Source organism: Pogona vitticeps, chromosome 3 (genome assembly GCF_051106095.1).
Source record: "Pogona vitticeps strain Pit_001003342236 chromosome 3, PviZW2.1, whole genome shotgun sequence".
NCBI classification, from domain to species: Eukaryota; Metazoa; Chordata; class Lepidosauria; order Squamata; family Agamidae; genus Pogona; species Pogona vitticeps.
In genome coordinates, this window is record NC_135785.1 from 124090554 (window position 1) to 124110242 (window position 19689).

The following is a 19689-nucleotide window of genomic DNA, read 5'->3' on the forward strand; positions in this document are numbered from 1 at the left end:
AAATTTGCCGCCTCACACAGCGATGTTTCCTATGGGGGATTTTCACACAACGATGTCTCTTTTTTGTTCCTGTAAAAGTGTCTTACAATGTTTGGAAGCCGTTTTAAATGCTTGCAATGGTTAGCCCACCTCCTGAAACCTATGCAAACTGATTTTGGTGTTGTTCTGACACTTCGTTAATTTATGGTAATTTCTTGTTTTCTCCATTGAAAACAACTGAATGGTCTGTCTGTTTCCCACGGAGAAAACAAAAAATCATCATAAATTAACGAAGTGTCAGAACAACACCAAAATCAGTTTGCATAGGGTTCAGGAGGTGGGCTAACCAGTGCAAGCATTTAAAACAGCTTCCAAACATTGTAAGACACTTTTACAGGAGCAAAAAGGGAGATCAGGAAGAGCTTTAAAAGGCAAACGGAGATCAAAGAGCCCTTTCCCGATCTCCCTTTTCGCTCCTGTAAAAGTGTCTTACAATGTTTGGAAACTGTTTTAAATGCTTGCAATGGTTAGCCCACCTCCTGAAACCTATGCAAACTGATTTTGGTGTTGTTCTGACACTTCGTTAATTTATGGTAATTTTTTGAATTTTCTCCATTGAAAACAATTGAATGGTCTGTCTAATGGTTTCCAATGGAGAAAATTCAAAAAATTACCATAAATTAACAAATACATTCCAATGGAGGAAACATTGTTTCACACAGTGATGTTTCCTATGGGGATTTTCACTCAGCGATGGCAATCCGTCCCAACTGGAACGGATTAACCGGTTTTCAATGCATTCCTATGGGAAATGGTGTTTCACAGAACGATGTTTCACACAACGTTGATTTTTTTGGAACCAATTAACATCGTTGTGTGAGGCACCACTGTATTTGTAAGTCTGTTGAGTTGAGTAAGATCAGGCTGTCTTGCGTATTTTATGAAGATTTTCCATTACCTCATCAGTTTTTTGATTAAAGAGTCCGGTTCCATCAAATCATCAATCTTTCATCAGATCTTCAATTCTAGATCTTGCATCGTCTGAAAGTCCAGTAGATCGAAGCCATGCATGGCGCCTTAAGGCGATAGAAGTGGCCAGAGGTTTAGAGGCAGCCTCTGCAGTGTGGCGAGATGCAATTCTTTGCTGCTTATCCAATGTAGAGGCTTCTGTATGAATGTTGATGGCTTTTGTTTTAACTGAGTCTTGAGTTGATTCTAGTAGAGGCAGAATTTTTTCATAGTTGTCTATGGTACGCTCCCATCACCGCTTAATAATTCACCACTCGCAGTATGAATGAAGTGAGAGAACAGAGCCATCTACCAAGTATGTCCAGTTTTCTTCCTTCCCTGTTTGTGGGAGCATTGGAAGATTTGTTATGGGCTCTTGATTGGTTGGATTAGACTATTATTGAGTTTGGTGTAGGGTGCCTGGTGAGAAAGCCGGTATCGGGTCCGTGTGTGTTGTAGTGGTTTTCAGTTTGTCTGGAAATCTGTAAAGATGAGGGGAGTTTGTCCCAAGATTCTTTGATTAAATCAAGCATGACCAGAATAAACGTCAGACTGAGTGGAGGCATTTTGTCTTGATTGATGTCATCAAATACTAAGTTGAATTTAGGTGGTGGTGGTGGTTCCTCGATTTCAAGTTGAAGGAACTTGGCCATTCTCATAACCAGTTGGGAGTATGAAGTAAAGTCTTCTGATGGCAAAGGTGGATGGTTCTCATTGACATCGGAAGTCGGTGTCGGTAAGTCTGATGGTGACTCCTGAGATATATCTGAGCCAAAGTCTTCAATAGAGGAGGATGAAGATAAGTCTCAAGGTCTCTTTGTTAATGGTCATGCAGGAGGAGGCTGAACTGTAGAAGGAAGACGTGTGGGGTGTCTTTCTGTAGAGGACCTTTGTAAGTAATGGTGATTTGTAATGACGTTTGAGGGAGGACTTTGGAAGACTGTTTGGAATGTTTGGATTCAGAATGTTGAAGAGCCGGTAAGGAACATTTTAGAGTTGGTTTGGCTGGAAGAGTAGAATAGGTTGGTCCGGAATGTTGAGATCAGTGTCGGTGTTGAGAGGGAGATCGAGAGAGTGACGGTGAATATTGAGATGGATATGGTAGGGTATATTAGACTCATTTGGGTTCCTCATAATATAGTTGTTCTTGAGGATCTTCAATTAAGTAAGGATCATATTGATAGTATCTCTCCCTCTCTTCATATCATGATGATTGTGAGTAGTAGTAATACAATGTGAAGGGTCGTTCCGACGAGGTGAGACATTTTTTCATTTCTCTCGGTGTTTCATTGGAGAGTGGTATGGTGACTCAAAGCCAGAAAGCTCAATCGGAATTGCCTGCCCTGATGATGCAGGGCTCGAATGAGCCAAGGCCTAGCTGGATTGCACATCAGCTGGAGAAAGGCCAACACTAGGCGACAGGCTACCAGTGAATGCTGGAACTTGGGCCACTGGTAAAGGAGAATCGTCTCTCTCAGAAGTGGACCCTGGAGCATCTCTGGATGATCCTTCCATGATGGGAGATGGAAGAGTCAGCTGTGGTGGTTCAAGATGAGTTGATTTGGTCATTTTTGTCTTTTTCATGTTACTTTGTCCTTTTTAGAAGAGTCTAGAGCTTGAGTCGAGGTCTTCGATGTCGACACCAACTTTGATGCGGACTTCGACTTCTTGGAGTGTGGAGAATGAGTCACAGAACTAGGAGCAGGCACAGGTGAATTTTGCTGCTCTATTTGAGTGTCCAGGGACTGTGTAGTCTCCATGGAGGCCGCGGGTGGGTTGAGAGATTTCTCTCAAAGGTAAGACCTCAATCTTTGGAGGCAAAGTTTAAGGGCTGGTTTCGTAAGCCTCTTATACACGGTACAGGAATGGGCGGGATGTTGTTTACCCAGGCAAAACAAGCAGCGGCCGTGCCTGTTGATTAGCGGGATTCTGTTTGAGCACATCACACATTGCTTGAAAGGGCCGGGAGTAGCCATAAAGGGGGGGGAAGGAAGGAGGGAAAAACAGTTGCAATAGGGGGGGAAGGGAAAGACAAAAACAGGATAAATAAAAACACGGGTAGATAAAAACAGGAAAGAACTCACAGGGGAATGTCGAAAGAAAGTTCAATAGTAAGTACTGGGGCTGCCTTTGAAGATGGTTCGGCGACTGCAGCTGGTCCAGAATCGAGCTGCGCGGCTGATGAGTGGTGGGGCCGCTAGGGAACATATCAAGCCGATTCTGTTGAAGTTACATTGGCTACCAGTTGCTGCCCGAGCCCAATTCAAAGTGCTTGTTTTGACATATGAAGCCCAAAATGGCTTGGGCCCTGGATACCTGAAGGACCGCCTCCTTCCATATGAACCTATCCGGCAGTTAAGATCTAACCAGGGGGCCCTTTTGAAAGAGCCATCCCTTAAGGAGATAAGAGAGAGGGCCTGTAGAGAAAGGGCCTTTTTGGCAGCTGCTCCCAGACTATGGAATGCTCTCCCGACTGAGATTCGTCTGGCGCCGACGCTGGTGACATTTCGGCGCCAGGTCAAAACCTTCCTGTTCCAAAAGGCTTTTAATTGAAATTATATCAGCTGTGGGTCTCATGGCAATTTTTAGAATATATATTTTTAATTGCATTTTAATTATTTTGCCCTTTTATTTTGCCTTTTTATTGTATTTTAAATGTTGTAAGCCGCCCAGAGACCTTCGGGTAGTGTGGGCGGGATATAAGTTAAATAAATAAATAAATAATGATCAAAATAGAATATGATTGTTTAGAATGCTCTGACTGATTAGGATGTTCTATTTCTCTGAAACAGGTCTGAGCGACATGGCGGAAAAAAGGAACTGAGGGGACTTAGGATGGGCAGAGCATGCGCTCCACGGGGAAATATCCCACTAATCACATGTCTTTAAGCTCTAGAAACTTCTGAGACATTCACCACAGGCACAGAACAGCCCAATTTTGTGCATTAACAAGAGGCCACGAAGAACTAACATTTTTCTTATGGTATTAATTCACACCCCACACATTCCAAATAACAAATATGCAGTACCTAATGCTGTATATGACATACTGTATATTAAGTTAACTTGGATTAACTGTATTTAATACTTCTAGCATTTTTGAAGAAAAATACACTTTTGATGCTTAAACATTTGGTTTCACTTTTTAAATCCACCACTTCAACGTTCCTTTGGAGTCAAATATTGTTTTATCTGGGTTGGAGCCAGACTTAGTAACACTCAAGTAGGCACACTGAAATCACTGAGACTAGCTCAAGCCCTACAGATTCCAGTGTGTCTATTCCAAGTATAATTAAATTTAAATATCACTCTTCAATCTTATAAAAACGAGCATGGCTCATTAAAAAATCAGCTTTCCAATTCCTAAGAAAAATATACACATTGATATGCATTCTGAATATGGTATATTCAAGACAACATAATTACCTTGTAAATTTTTGCTTTCAAATAGAACAACTCTATTAACGTTGGAGTACTTGCAATAGCAGAATTAATGTAATCCAGGGCCAAGGAAAACTGACCAAGTTTGTCAAAGTGCTGAGCAAGGAAATAACGAACCCAAAGCAATGTAGTTGGGGGCTCTCGCTCTCCGTTTTCTGCAACAACATACATAATGTTTCAGAAAATAAAGTTGAATATTTGGAAAGACTAACAAAAAAAGCTTCTTAAAAATGCTTAACCACTTGAAAGAACACCAGCCTAGATAAAATATTAATTAAAAATTAAATTTCAGTTATGATTCAAAAACACTGAAACCTACCATATGGACTAAACAGATCACAGGTTTTCAAAGACATTTCATAACCAGTAACAAGTTCTTGAATTGTGGAAACCTGAAAAAAATAAATTGTTTTAGGATGTTAATGTCTGAACCATGCAAGTTCATACATAATCTAGATAAACATTAATATTTCTTTTTTTTAATTAAAGAAAACTAATAATAACAACATTAACATAAAATGTGTATGCATACAATACAATACACATATGATTTCCCTCATGTGCCACACTCACCCTCGGGACTAGATAGCCAAAATATCCATTTAATCCCTTTTCACCCCATTCCACTCCAAAAATGCACTGATTAATATTTATAAGCTAGTAATATTAGGACTAGATTTCAGAACCAAATAATCCACACTTGATTTATTCTGAGACTGAATTAGAACATGTATATGTACTTGCTTTTTATTAAGAAAAGGCTAGTGGTATTAACTTTACATCATCCTATTTTTTAATTTGAAAGTCTTTACAACATGGACAGAGGTTGGGATCTCCCTCTCTCCTTCCATCTCTGCAGTTAAGACTAAGTGGCAGCACATACAGTAATGCCTCGCAAGACATTGCCTTGCCGGATGAAAAACTCGCTAGACAAATGGGTCCGGCGAGGTTTTTGGTGCCTTGCAAGACGATTGTTCCTATGGCCGTTTTTCGCATAACGAATGTGCTTGCAGAGGCTAGCCCAGCACCATTTTTGAAGATCACGCCCCTTTCCCCCTGCCTTCAGAAAACCTCCGAACGGGAAAAGAGAAAAAAAAGAAAGCCTTTTTCTATTCGGAGCCTTACCGAAGGCAGGGGAAAGGGTGCGATCTTCAAAAATGGTGCTGGACAAGCCTCTGCAAGCACCTCTTGAGGGGCTGTGGGGCTTCCCTTGCACCATCAGAAGACTGGCGGGGGGTCCCTCCGAGCGGCGAGTGGCGCTTGCAGAGGCTTGTCCAGTACCATTTTTGAAGATCGTGCCCTTTTCCCCTGCCTTCGGCAAGGCTCTGAATGGAAAAAAGTGAAGTTACTTACCTGTAACCATGGTTCTTCAAGTGGTCATTCTGTGAATTCACACAAACGGGTTAATCCAGCGCCTGCGTCGGTTCCCTCGGAATATTCTTGAGCTCTGAAAGAGAAAGTAACAGACGTAACGCTGCCCCCATTGCGCATGCTCCAACCCACTCCAGCCTCAGTTCCATTTATTCGCCACAGGTGTGCATAGATGTGGTACGCACTCGCAGTGACAGCTAGAGGGGAGGCCGGGTGGGATTGTGTGAATTCACAGAATGACCACTTGAAGAACCATGGTTACAGGTAAGTAACTTCACTTTCTTCATCGTGGTCTTCTGTGAATGCACACAAACGGGTGACTAGCGAGCTTACTCACCGGATGGCGGGATGTCACTGCAGCACAGATGTCAGTACGGCCCTCCCAAACACTGTGTCCCTCTTGGCTCTGAGGTCAAGTCTATAGTGGGTAATGAACGTTGATACAGTTGACCACGTGGCTGCTCTACAAATATCCGGTGCATCCACACCGCGTAGGAAGGCCGTAGAGGATGCAACAGCCCTAGTAGAGTGAGCGCGCAATCCGTCAGGAGGGGACTTGTGTTGTAGTTCATAGGCTAAGACAATAGTGTTGACAATCCATCGTGAGAGGGTAGAACGTGCTGCCGGTAAACCTTTCTTGTGTCCAAAGTAACAAACAAAAAGTCGGTTAGAGGCCCTGATGTCCCTGGTTCTGGAGACATAAAAGGCGAGGGCTCGTCGAACATCCAAGGTATGGAGCATGCGCTCCACTTCAGACGAAGGTTGTGGAAACAAAGTTGGCAGAGAAAGAGGTTGGTTGAGATGAAATTCAGAAACCACTTTTGGAAGAAAGGAGAGGTCGGGGTATAGCAAGACCTTATCTCTGAAGAATTGCAAAAACGGCTGATCAGACCGTAAAGCGGCGAGTTCACTGACACGTCGTGCAGAGGTGATAGCCACTAGGAAGAGTGTCTTGAGAGTTAACAACTTAACGTCACACGTGGCCATGGGTTCGAATGGAGGCCGTGTAAGGGCGCGAAGAACCAGTTGGAGAGACCATTGAGGAACTGGAGGTTTGGTGGGAGGTCTCATGTGGGCGAGTCCCTTCAGAAAGGCCTTAACAGTGGGATGGGAGAAAAGCCGGGAAGAAGGAGATTCTCTCGGTTGAAACGAGATGATAGCAGCTAGATAAACCTTTACAGTGGATAAAGCTAAGTTGAAGTCGAACAAATAGCGCAAATATAACAACAGCGTGGAAAGTGATACAGGGGAGGGGATAAGACCCCTGTCCTGAGTAAACTTAAGGAAACTATTCCATTTCCGTTTATATAAGGAAGCAGTGGATGGCTTCTTAGCTCTGTCTAGCACCTCCCTGACTTGTGGGAGATCCTCCACGCAGTCAGCTTCAGAGTTTCCACGTCCGGGTGAAAGATGGCGCCCGCATCTTGGGTTAGGAGGTCTGGAAGTTGTGGCAGCCTCCACATCTCCGATGACATGCTGACAAGTGTGGGAAACCACGTCTGGCGGGGCCAAAAGGGAGCTATGAATATGGCGTTGGCCCTGGATTGACGGAGCTTGACCAGCGCCCTCTGAATGAGCGGAAGAGGGGGAAATATGTACAGGAGGGGATGATTCCAGCGGAGCATGAAGGCGTCCCCTAGGGATCCGTTGCCTATCCCTGCTCGGGACGCATAGTTGGTGCATTTGGCGTTTTGTTGAGTGGCGAAGACATCCAGTGTCGGAGTGCCCCACATCAGACATAGGTCCCGGAACACTCGGGGGTGGAGTTCCCATTCGTGTGTTTGATAGCGAAGGCGACTGAGCTGGTCTGCCAGAGAGTTGTCTGCCGTGGGAACATGTATGGCTACCGGAAATATGTGGTGAACACGACACCATTCCCATAGAATTACTGTGAGATACAGTAACGAGTGAGAGTGTGTGCCTCCCTGCTTGTTCAGATAGTACATGGTCGTGGTGTTGTCTGTTATGACTTGAACACCACGACCACGCACCATGGGGAGGAATGCCCGAAGGGCCTTGATAACAGCCAACATCTCGAGGTGGTTGATATGAAGGGCAACCTCTTGTGGAGACCAAAGCGCATGTACGTTGTGCGGCCCGCAATGTGCGCCCCAACCGAATGGGCTGGCGTCGGTAGTTATTTGAACAGTCAATCTCAGCGGTCTGAATGGTCTGCCTATCTGGAGATTCCGGGAGTGTGTCCACCATTGTAACTGAGCTGCTAGTTCCCTGGTAACGTGAAGGCGTTTGTTCTGACTGTCTCTCATGGGATTGAATAGGGCGAGGAACCACGACTGCAGGGATCTCAGTTTGAGTCGCGCATGAGACAAGGCAGGGGTTGTGGAGGCCATGAGGCCCAGGAGGTGTTGAGCATGTCTCGCGGTGACCCTGGCCCCCGGCTGAAACTTTCTTATTGCCCGTTGAAGCTTCTGAATCCTCTCTGAGGGGAGGAATACGCGTGCGGTGATGGAGTCGATGCAAGCGCCTATGTAATGCACCCTCCTGGATGGTTTGAGATGGGATTTTTCCATGTTGACCTCGAGACCTAGATTGGACAGTAAACGAAGAACCAATCTGGTATGTTTTGAGGCTTGACTGTGAGAGGGAGCTACCAGGAGCCAATCGTCGATGTAGGGGTATATATGAACACCCTGAAGGCGTAGGTAGGCAGCCACTGGAGCCATCACCTTTGTAAATGTGCGAGGGGCTGTGGAGAGCCCGAAGGGTAAGGCCCGAAACTGGTAAATGGTGTCGCGAAAGAGGAAACGCAGGTACTTGCGATGATGAGGGTGAATAGTGATATGAAAATAGGCGTCCTTTAGGTCTATGAGGACGAACCAGTTGTTTCTCTTCAACAGGGGCATGATGGACTCGAGTGTCACCATACGAAAACGGCGAGGGCGAAGGTAAGTATTGAGGACCCTGAGATCTAGAATGGGCCTTATACCCCCGCCCTTTTTTGACACGGCGAAGTATTTGGAATAGAAGCCGGCCCTGATGTCTTTTATGGGAACCTTTTCGATGGCGTGTTTGCGAATGAGTGAGGCAATCTCCGTCTCTAGAGCAGCGTTGAATGATGTGGGACATATGAATCCTAGGGGAGGTAAGTCGATAAACTCGAGTTGGTATCCATGAGTAATGATGCTTAAGACCCATGCATCGTTTGTAATTGTAAGCCAATTGGACAAGAAGGGGGAAAGCCTTGTGGTGCCCGGATGGGAAGGAGGGCGTCCTGGAGAGTCAAAGATAACGCTTGGATCTTTTCGCAGGTGGTTTGAAAGATCGTGTGCGCTGGGACTGTTGGGACCTGAAACTGGGAGCAGAAGATGATGCTCTAGACGATCTTTGCTGAGGTAAGTTTCTGAAAGTCTTGAAATATTGGGATGATTGCTGATAATGAGCGTAGGGCTTGCGCCACTGAGGTTTGTTGTAGCGTGGCTGAGACTGAATGGAATAAGATCTAGCTGCCTTTTTAGCCTTATGGAGATCCTCTAGGTGAGTATCAGTCCTTTCATTAAAGAGGCCCGTGGCATCAAAGGCGAGGTTCTCCACCTTGTTCTTAACGTCATCTAAGATGTTAGCCGCTCTTAACCAGGCATGTCGACGGACAGTAATTGAGGACATAAGGATTCTGGCTGCTGCTTCGGCAGCATGCCTAGTGGAGAGTCTCTGATATTTGGACACAGTTTGTGCTTCCTCGTAAAAATTAAAGAAGGTCTGTTTAACGTCAGGTGAAATGAGTTGAAGTCCAGGCAAAATCTTTAGCCACAGTTGTTTCTGGTATGCCCCTAGGGCAGTTTGATAATTGATGAGTTTAATAAGAAAGGCTGCAAGGGAGTATAGCTTCCTCCCGATGATTTCTAATTTTTTGCCCTCCCTGTTGGTAGGGGTAACATGCGATTTACCGGTAGGCTTGGTGCAACTGGTCTCAACAACTAAGGAGTTAGGAACCGGGTGTTTGAGTAGGAATTTAGTATCATCGCCGTGGACGCGATAAAAATTCTCAGTTCTCCTGGGTAAAGGTGGGTTGTCAGATGGATGCTCCCAGTACTGCTTTATTATGTCCATAATAGCAGGTACGAAAGTCAGACTAGGAGGGGGAGCCCTCTCCTGGTTAATATCTCCAAATATAAGATCTTCAGCAGCGGTAGCAGGCTGATCCAATTCCAGTTTCAGAGTCTTAGCTAGACGCAATAGCATTTGAGAATAAGAGGAGAAGTCCTCGGAGGGGGAAGAGACATTGGCCTCTCCTATGTCGGAGCCAACTGCCTCCCCTTCTGGAAGTGTATTCCTATCTGGTTGTGGAGGACACTCCTGTTCTGAATTGGAGGATATGACAGAAGAGGCTTCATCCGGGTCGGATGAAAAAACATCCCTCTTCTTCTTCCGTGGAGGTTTATCGGCATCACCCCTAGCGTTCGATGTCGAAGGCTGTGGTAAGGTAGGTAGGGTAGCAGGCGGAGCCAACGGAGGGAGAGGCAAAGGCTGTAGCGGTCGGTTGTCGACAGGTAGGTCGACGTCGCGATGTCGATGCCGACGTCGAGGTGGAGAGGTGTCCGATGACGAGGCGATGTAGACATACTTGGTCCTATGTCTGCGTCGGCGGTCAGTGGATGTCGACGTCGAACTGGTGGAAGTGGAGCGATGTCGGCGTCGACGGTGTTTAGGTCTCCGTGGAGAAGGAGAGTCGGAAGAGCTAGATGTGCGCTTACGCCGTCGGTGCTTGTTTCGACGTCGATGCGCATCCGAGCGCGCCTTCTTGGCGGCACGCTTCCCACGTGTCGATGTCGAAGATGAAGAGGAGGACGAATCGTGTCTCCTCTTGCGGGCTCGTTTCCCACGCGGTGACTTCGATCTCGAACGGGATGTCGAGAGATGCTTAGTCTTGGCAGGGCGTTTGCCGCGGGGCGATCTCGACCTCGAGGGAGATGTCGAGAGATGCTTAGTCTTGGCAGGGCGCTTGCCGCGGGGCGATCTCGACCTCGAGGGAGATGTCGAGGTCGACGGAGCCGGAAACTCCAGCCCACGAGTCGGTGGGCTGTGCGGGGCCGAAGTCAAGCCAGCGGTGACGCCAACCAGCTGACTAGGCGTGGGAGATACGATGCCCGAGGGCATCACCGGCTCGACTTGTCGAGGAGGCAGAGATGGAGCTGTCTCCGACAAGTATGCACCTTCCCTCGACGAGTCCTCCAGTATAGGAGATGGGATGGACTCGGAGACCGACGGGAGCTGGGCAGTGACGTCCTTATGTTTAGCAGAGGACTTCGTCTTGCCCTGCTTCACCATTTTAGTAGGAGCAGAATCAGATTTCGTTGTACCGGGAACTCTCTTGGATGCGGGTACCTTAGAATGTTTTCCCATCTTAGAAGGACCCTGCTGAGGTGAAACGTCCGCGTCCTGTCGAGGGGTGGCCGCGGGAGAGACCATCTCCGATTCTGAGGGTGCGGTGGCCGAAAGAGTCGACTCCCAAAGATGATAATTGAGTCGCTTCTGCCTGGCTTTCAAAGCCGCTTTAGTGAATGCCCTGCAATGTTTGCAGGACGTAGTTAGATGTCTGGCACCAAGGCAGAAAAGACACTTATCATGAGGGTCCTGGTGAGGTATCTTGCGCGAGCAGAGCACACACCGTCTAAATGGCCCTGACGGCATAAGCCGCAAAGTTAGGGAGCCGTTGAGGAAGGGAAAAAAGGCGGGAACAACAAAGGACGGTAACAAGGGGGAAAAATCCGAGTGCAAAGTCCGAAATCCAGTCCGCGTCAGGGGGCAGGAGAAAGACACAGTCCAAAAACTAATCCAAGTCCAAAAAAGCCGTAGGAAATCTATCTAAAACGGTAAAAAGAACGGAGCTCGTAAGAGAGGTTCCGAATCACCAGGCGGAGAAATGGAACTGAGGCTGGAGTGGGCTGGAGCATGCGCAATGGGGGCAGCGTTACGTCTGTTACTTTCTCTTTCAGAGCTCGAGAATATTCCGAGAGGACCGACGCAGGCGCCGGATTAACCCGTTTGTGTGCATTCACAGAAGACCACGATGAAGAAGGCGTTCTTTTTTTCTTTTCCTTTTTCCATTTGGAGCCTTACCGAAGGCAGGGGAAAAGGGTGTGATCTTCAAAAATTGTACTGGACAAGCCTCTGCAAGTGCTGTGTGCCACTTGGGGGGGGGTGCCAGTCTTCCAATGGTGCAAGGAAAGCCCCGGGGGACCTCCTAAGGCGGCGATCTGGGTGAGGGGGGGCCCCGACAGTCCTCTGATGGTGCTTCCCCAGCTCCCTAACTGGTAAGTGACTTTTTTTTTTTAAAAAAAAAATTCCCATAGGAACACGTTAATTAAATTTCAATGCATTCCTATGGGAAACTGCAGCTCGCAAGATGAAAATATTGCAAGACGACATTAACCCCGGAATGGATTAATGTTGTCTTGCGAGGCACCACTGTATTTTGTTTCTTAACCATATCCACTTCTGGCCACAGATTCCAGCCAATGGCTAAAGGCTTTCTGATATCACCATACAGCAGAAAGTAGTTTTCTATACAAAGTGGGCAATATAACAGAGAATATTCCTTTAAAGGTTTCATGTAAGAACAACTCTGCTAGATTAGAACAAAGGTGTAGTCCAGCATTACACTTCACAACGTAGCCAAATGGACACTCTGAAAGTGAAACCACAACTAGTGTCTAAAATACAGCAGCACAAAGACTGTCAAATGTTTGTGTCTAATTTGATATCATAATGTTAACAAGTATTCTAATTGTTCTGGTAGGTGAAAAGCGTATACAGGATGTGCAGGGAGGCACAAGTTACCGTATTTTTTGCTCCATAAGACGCTCCGGATCTTAAGACGCACATAATTTTTAGAGGGGTTAAACAGGGAAAATATATTCTGAACCAAATAGTGTAATAAAATATTTAATACACTATAACAGAATAACATTTGAACCATGTAAAGTGAACAGCAGTCAACAGTGGCATTAAGAACCATTACCACTGTCATTAACAAATGGAGAGACTTAAAGCTTTGTGTACTCATGTACCATAAATTTAATTCAAGTACATATAGACCATTATCAGCCAGTGATAAGACCTATACCACGCTACCTATATTTTACATTTCCTTTCATCCACCTCCTCCCCATGCTTATAGAAATGACAGATGAGATTGTTGTGCAACTCTGCCCATCTACAGCTCAATCCTATACAGTGGTGCCTCGCATAACGTTTGCTTCGTTTAACGTTTTTTTCGCTTAACGTTTATTTTTTCAGAGTCAGATTATGCTTCGTATAACGTTTTTCCCTATGGGCGATTTTCACATAGCGATTTTGGGACCATGCTTCGCTTAACGTTTTTGGTTTTAGGTCCCCTGCTTCACTTAACGATGTTCATTTTTTCAATTACAAAAGTGTCTTAACATGTTGAAAAACGGTTTTAAATGCTTGGAATCGTTAGTGCACCTTCTAAAATGTGTGCATACTAATTTGGCGTTGATCTGACTTTTTGTTAATTTTTTGTGAATTTTTTTCTCCCCCATAGGAAACAATGGAGCTGTCAGATTTTGACAGCTGTCAAAAGTTGGGGGGAAAAATTCACCATAAATTAACGAAAAGTCAGATCAAAGCCAAATTAACTTTTGCATCCGTTTTAGAGGGTGCAGAAGCTAATCCAAGCATTTAAAAACATTTTTGACCCTTTTATGACACACTTAAATTTGCAAAAATTGACTTCGCAAAGCCATTGAAATGTATTGAGTCGGCTTCAATACATTCCAATGGAGGAAACATTGTATCATTTAACAATGTTTCCTATGGGTTTTTTCGCTTAAGGACGGCAATCCGTGCCTATTGGAACGGATTAACCGGTTTCCAATGCATTCCTATGGGAAATGGTGTTTCGCATAAAGTTTTTTTCGCATAAGGTTTTTTTTTTTTGGAACCAATTAAAAACGTTATGCGAGGCACCACTGTATTAAATTAGAAATGGTTTGTCTGATTGGGCACTGCATTGAGAGGTCCCTTTTAGTTGTGTGGAGGATAAATAGTGGAATTAAACTATTTAACAGCTGGTTTTCCTTATTTACTTTAGGTTATGCAAAAGAACAGCAACACAAAGCTTAACCTGATCCCATTCACCAGCAGTAGCACATGCTCAGCATAAGACCAAATCTCCATTTTCTGACATAATTGAATGTTTATAGCATGCAAGGCACAACACACAAAGCCAGGAACAATGTTCTTGACCAGCCAAAAAAACTGAATACAAACTATAGTAACTGAAATCAGGAAGCAGGTACTGTAATCCAGTTAGAAGTCACGAGGCACAGTTAGTTTCCTTGCTGCAACACCCTTTGGAAATACATTCTCTATTAGATGCCCAGAACTAGTTGAAAAGTTTGCCAGTTGAATCCAAATTTCCCATAGAAATGGAAAAAGGTCAGAAACTTTAAAAAACCTAAAAGAAATTCACTTACCAGGTACTGTAGACTGAGCCTGGCTCTTCACAGTGCCTTGGTAGACCCCAGAACAGCCAAAAAAGAGCCCCAAACAGCTAAATGCCAGCAGGCAGCCTGCAGACGGCAGCCATTTTGTGCTCTTCTCCGTTCCTGCCCTTTCCCCACCTAACAGCTGATCAGCCGCTTCCCAGGCAAGCAGGTTTCAACTCAAACGGAGCACCTTTTAATCCAATCAGGGTTTAACTCAAAACAAGAAGCTTTTAAAGAAAAACAAGCAGCTCTCTAACTGCTTGGACTAGCAAGGAAGCAGACAAGCAGCCTCTTCACTAACTGAAACTTTCGATTTCCCCTGCTTTCCCCGCCTTCCCCACATATTAGGTATGCTAATATATGTGCACTGGAGGATTGTGGGAGGAACATCTAGCCCCTGATGGGGGTCCTGTGGGGCACCCCAAAACACTGAAGAGCTCTCCTGGCCTCTTTCAGCACTGGGGCTGTGCAACCCTGTTCTGATCAGGAGGTGCAGCCAGGTGGTCACCATGCCTTTTGAGGGCAGGGCACACAAAGGGCCAGGAGGCTTAGGGGCCATTCAAACTCAGACCTGGCAGGGAAGATACCATTCTTGTAAGAGTGGTTTCCCCAGGGTAAGGCTCATCTATTGCACTTCAGATGAGCTGACCCCTGTGATTTCCCCAAATGTGGGAAAATCAACTGCCTAAATGGGGGACTGTGTTTCTGGTTTCCCCTGGTTTTTATAGAATCACTCCTTCCCCTTTGGTCATTGGCTGTTTGCATTGCTTGTTGCCACAGGCCTGTTTACCTTGCTGGTTTTCCAGTTGAGCTGCAGGGAGCAGATCTTGGAAAGCCAGCAGTGCAGAATGCTGAGGTCTGAACAGCAAGCAGTCTCTGCTGCCAGTTCAGAGGCCTCCTGGCATGGCAGTGGGAGGCTTTTGGGTGGTGGTGGCTGGACCCTGGGTTACTGCATTCACTCCATAAGACGCATGTACTTTACTTCCCACCTTTTTGGAGAGAAAAAGTGCGTCTTATGGAGCGAAAAATACGGTAATCTCAGACAGTTGGATAAGGAGACTCATTTCAAGAATACCGTGAATGCAGCTATGGCCCTTGTAGAAAGGCTCTTGGATTGTGTCTTAGCCGGCTGATAAGCCAAAGTGAAGCATTTAACTACCTATTTAGCAAATCAAGTCGAAATAGTCTGCCCACTTCTAAATTCAGATTACACTACAGTTTAGTAGACTGTCTGAATGGAGCCATTTTCTGAATGTAAAATACCAATGTTCTTCTCACATTCAGAGTATGTAGAAATTTTTCTGTTGGTCCTGTGTTGAAGAAAATAGGACAAATCCAGGAAGTATGTCTTGAGCCAAGTGGATATTTAATTCATCAAAAAAACACAACCCTTTAGTTTATGAATAACATGCTTCATGATTCAAAACACCAGGAAATGGCCCAATATTGCTGCACAATATCATGCTCATGTTGCCAGCACAAAAAGGATGCCAAAGGGCAGCCTGAATGTTGATAACACTGATGTAAACAGTCAAGATGGTCTACATCATAGGTCGGGAAACAGGGGTAAATGACCCCAAATTGGGTAAAAGTGAAAATCCTGGGGGTAATGAGCAGACTGCTACCCCCCAACCTCCCACCCACCCACCCCCGCCCTCTGCAGCTAAAGCTCAAATTGTAAGCCTACTTCCTTCATTGCAGCAGGGCACTTCTAAGTGCTCCGTTCTTTCAGTAGATCGGGAGATAAGCCTCCCTAATTGGTTACAGCTGGGGATTAGCCCCGGGCAATCAATCAATCCGGGGCTGCTGAATGACTGCTTCCTCCGGAAATGACTGCAAACAAGCAGGAGGATAGAGAGGATCAAGGAGCAAGCAAGGGAAAGGAGGGAAGAAAGGTGCGAGAGTCTGAGGACTTCATCAAGCTTATTTAAAGGTACAAAATGGAGGGAGAAAATGGAGGGAGGCAGGGTGGGTGGATGTGTGTGTGTGTGTGTGTGTGTGTGTGTGAGAGAGAGAGAGAGAGAGAGAAAGAAAGAAAGAAAGAAAGAAAGAAAGACTTGACTCAAAACTGTGAAAATGAACAGGCAAGCAAAACTTTGAATTGAGGCGGGGGGGAAAAGGGCGGCTTTTTAAGGTGCTGTCAAGATTTATCATTGCTTTCCTTCCAAGAAGTAGGTGTCTTTTAATTTCGTGGCTGCTGTCTCCATCTGCAGTGATCATGGAGCCCAGGAAAATAAAATCTGTCACTGCCTCCATATCTTCCCCTTCTATTTGCCAGGAGGTGATGGGACCAGTGGCCATGGTCTTAGTTTTTTTTGATGTTGAGCTTCAGACTGTTTTCTGCACTCTCCTCTTTCACCCTCATTAAGAGGCTCTTTAATTCCTCCTCACTTTCTGCCATGCTTTTGCGTAGTCAATGAAGCAGAAGTAGATGTTTTTCTGGAACTCTCTGGCTTTCTCCATAATCCAGCGCATGTTAGCAATTTGGTCTCTAGTTCCTCTGCCCCTTCGGAATCCAGCTTGTACTTCTGGGAGTTCTCGGTCCACGTACTGCTGAAGCCTACCTTGTAGGATTTTGAGCATAACCTTGCTAGTGTGTGAAATGAGTGTAATTGTACGGTAGTTGGAGCATTCTTTGGCACTGCCCTTCTTTGGGATGTAGACTGATCTTTTCCAGTCCTCTGGCCACTGTTGAGTTTTCCACTGATGATGATAAAAAAAGCACAATGGTCCTTTGATATTGGGCTGTGGCACCAGGATGGGTGACATAACCTTTAGCCTGGTTTGTTCCTTTTTGCACACCACACATAGAATGATTAAAGTGGTAGGGAAAGCCCCCCCCCCCCCAATTCTGCATTGGCTGTCTCTAGCAAGTATGTCATTGCTAGCACCACTCTGGTGATGATTAAATCCTCTGCGAGCTAGCAAAAAATTAATGCAACTTACTAGGAACGTTGGACACCTTACTACTCCCTATACCACACCATGGCTGGAGTACAATGTGTTCCAGCAAAAATAGTGCACATCTTTTATCAAATTTGGTGCATCCTGCTAGTTCGGTACACAGCCTGTGTAGATTTAATAATATTTTTAATTCAAATAATGTATGATTTCCTTCCTTTCGAATCAAGGGGGTAATGTCGGCGTATATAATTTTTTTTGGGGGGGTAAAAGGTAAAAAATTCTCATGAGAAGAGAAGACTCCTTGGAAAAGACCTTGGTGTTAGGAAAGTGTGATGACAAGAGGAGAAGGGGACGACAGAGGATGAGATGGCTGGACAGTGTCTGAGAAGCAAACAACATGAAATTGACACAACTACGGGAGGCAGTGGAGGATAGGAGGGCCTGGCGTGCTCTGGTTCATAGGGTCACAAAGAGTCGGACGCAACCAAACGACTAAATGACGACGACGAAAAGGTAAAAAAGTTCCCTGACCCCTGGTCTACATGGTTAATCCTCTTGTGCTCACCACAATTTACAAAGTGACACCAAGCAAGGGAAAATTCCAGAAACTGAATCCTTTTTCCATCAGTTAACCACTTCTCACCCAAATACAAAACAGTTGTCAGGGCTGCTTTTCAACAAGTGTGACCCCCAATCCAGAAGCTGCAGCAATACTGCTCCTTCCTGTAATACTGTGATAATAATTACATGATACAAATGACAGCTAAGCAAAATCTTTTACGCTGATCTGCCATCACCTTCCTGGCTGCAATGTGGGAGAACACATCAGCCCATAGGTTGAAAAGAGGGCTCTTTTGTTTCTTCTTCAATCACCTGTCCTTGCCTTATTTTCAGCCACCAACCCCCCCCCCCCCCAAGAAACAAGCACCATAAAAAGGGACTTACATAGTGGGGAGTCATGTTAAACTCAGTGTTCATGCATCCCATGGAAACTTGCTAAGTTAATGTCTGGATATAATGCTCTTTTTATTTTTCACATTGCCTAAGTGCATTTTGTCTTTTTTAAAGTCACTCTACTATTAGTAGAAAAGTGAGACATTGATATCTAATCATAATAAAAATGAGGTATGTTTGATTTCACCCTCTTCAATTTTGAGTAATGGACTTCAGAAGACTCTGGCTTTTATTACATTCAAAATTATAATTTTGTGATTCCAAATCTAACAAGATTTCTGTTTTTAGGGAGAGAAGTTGGATTCTGCTTCTGAACAATTCCTATGGCTCTGCAGAACCATTCTCTCAATAGTTCTGTAATCATCTGTCATAAGAATAATCAAACAACGTATTCGCAAAGGCTTTCACGGCCAGGATCTAATGGTTGTTGCGGGGTTTCGGGCTCTTTGGCCATGTTCTGAAGATTGTTCTTCCTAACGTTTCACCAGTCTCTGTGGCCGGCATCTTCAGAGGATAGCACTCTGCGCTCTGGTGAATGCCATGCTGTCCTCTGAAGATGCCGGCCACAGAGACTGGCAAAACGTTAGGAAGAACAACCTTCAGAACATGGCCAAAGAGCCCGAAAAACCCGCAACAACCAATAATCAAACAGTTGGTCTATAATTACATATATGTCTACCACACACAACATTTTTATACAGAGAATGCTTGCTACGACATTTGTATTATTTTTTAACTCCCACTCATGTCAGATCATGCATAGCTTAAATTAAAGCAATTGAAACAATCCAGAGAGAGAAGAGGAGAGAAACTTGGGAGAAAAGCTGAAAAGGATGGCAGAATGGAACAATGTGTGGGAGGGGTCTTCTGTAAGTAATTAGTTCAGACATCTATTAATTGTGGTCTATCTCTCGTGCAGCTTAGGAAAAACAGACTATGCAAAAGGGATGGCATACTCGGAGTAAGAAAACACATGCATAGGATGAAAAAACAGTCTATTCTGGGTTTCACCTTGTTCATTCTTGGATCAATAACTACCCAACAATGGCTGGAGCCCCCCACAAAGTATCTGCTGAGGGAATACAGACTCACTCCAATGAAAAAACATGTTCATGCCTATCTCAGATTATTTTTAAAAAGTAAATAAAAATCAAGTTAATTTACTGTGGCATGTACAGGTCAGGATTCAGAACTCTAGTTAACCATTCTGTGCCTATAAGGGCAAATCTGTTTGAAATACACAATAGTTTAGCAGCATAGTAAGCAAGCAAAAAATGTTAAAAGGAGAGAGATTTAACTCTTTTTTTTCTTGCTTACTGTGCTGCTAAGGATTCTTTCTTTAATTCAGTATCTCTAGCATCTTGCATGCCTTTCTACTTCCTTGTTCAGCAGAGGGACACTAGAACCTTAACTATGTCATCAACTGCAAAGACATCAGAAAAGACACATAAAACCTTCACAACCCTCTGGATTTAAAAATGTATTTGCTATTTATTTATTTAATGTACACTGGACCCTTGACTTACAGACGGCTTGACTTACAGACTTTTTGAGTTACAGA

The 19689-nt window shown here is 44.8% G+C and overlaps 1 protein-coding gene and 1 pseudogene across 4 annotated transcripts in view; one reads left to right on the forward strand and one right to left on the reverse strand.

The window, feature by feature from the left end:
* The window catches only part of NAA16 (N-alpha-acetyltransferase 16, NatA auxiliary subunit), a 107880-nt gene that overhangs the window by 25092 nt on the left and 63099 nt on the right, over positions 1–19689 (reverse strand). For all 4 annotated transcript variants that reach the window (XR_013543689.1, XR_013543690.1, XR_013543691.1 and 1 more), the window contains exons 10-11: positions 4748–4820; positions 4414–4583 (exon numbers count right to left, since the gene is read on the reverse strand). Coding sequence is in view for 1 of the 4 variants with exons in the window: in XM_020804244.3 (XP_020659903.3) it covers positions 4414–4583; positions 4748–4820 (243 nt within the window). In the remaining 3 variants the exon portion in view is untranslated. The remainder of the gene's footprint in view (positions 1–4413; positions 4584–4747; positions 4821–19689) is intronic.
* On the forward strand, positions 14834–14988 carry LOC140706181 (U1 spliceosomal RNA; annotated as a pseudogene).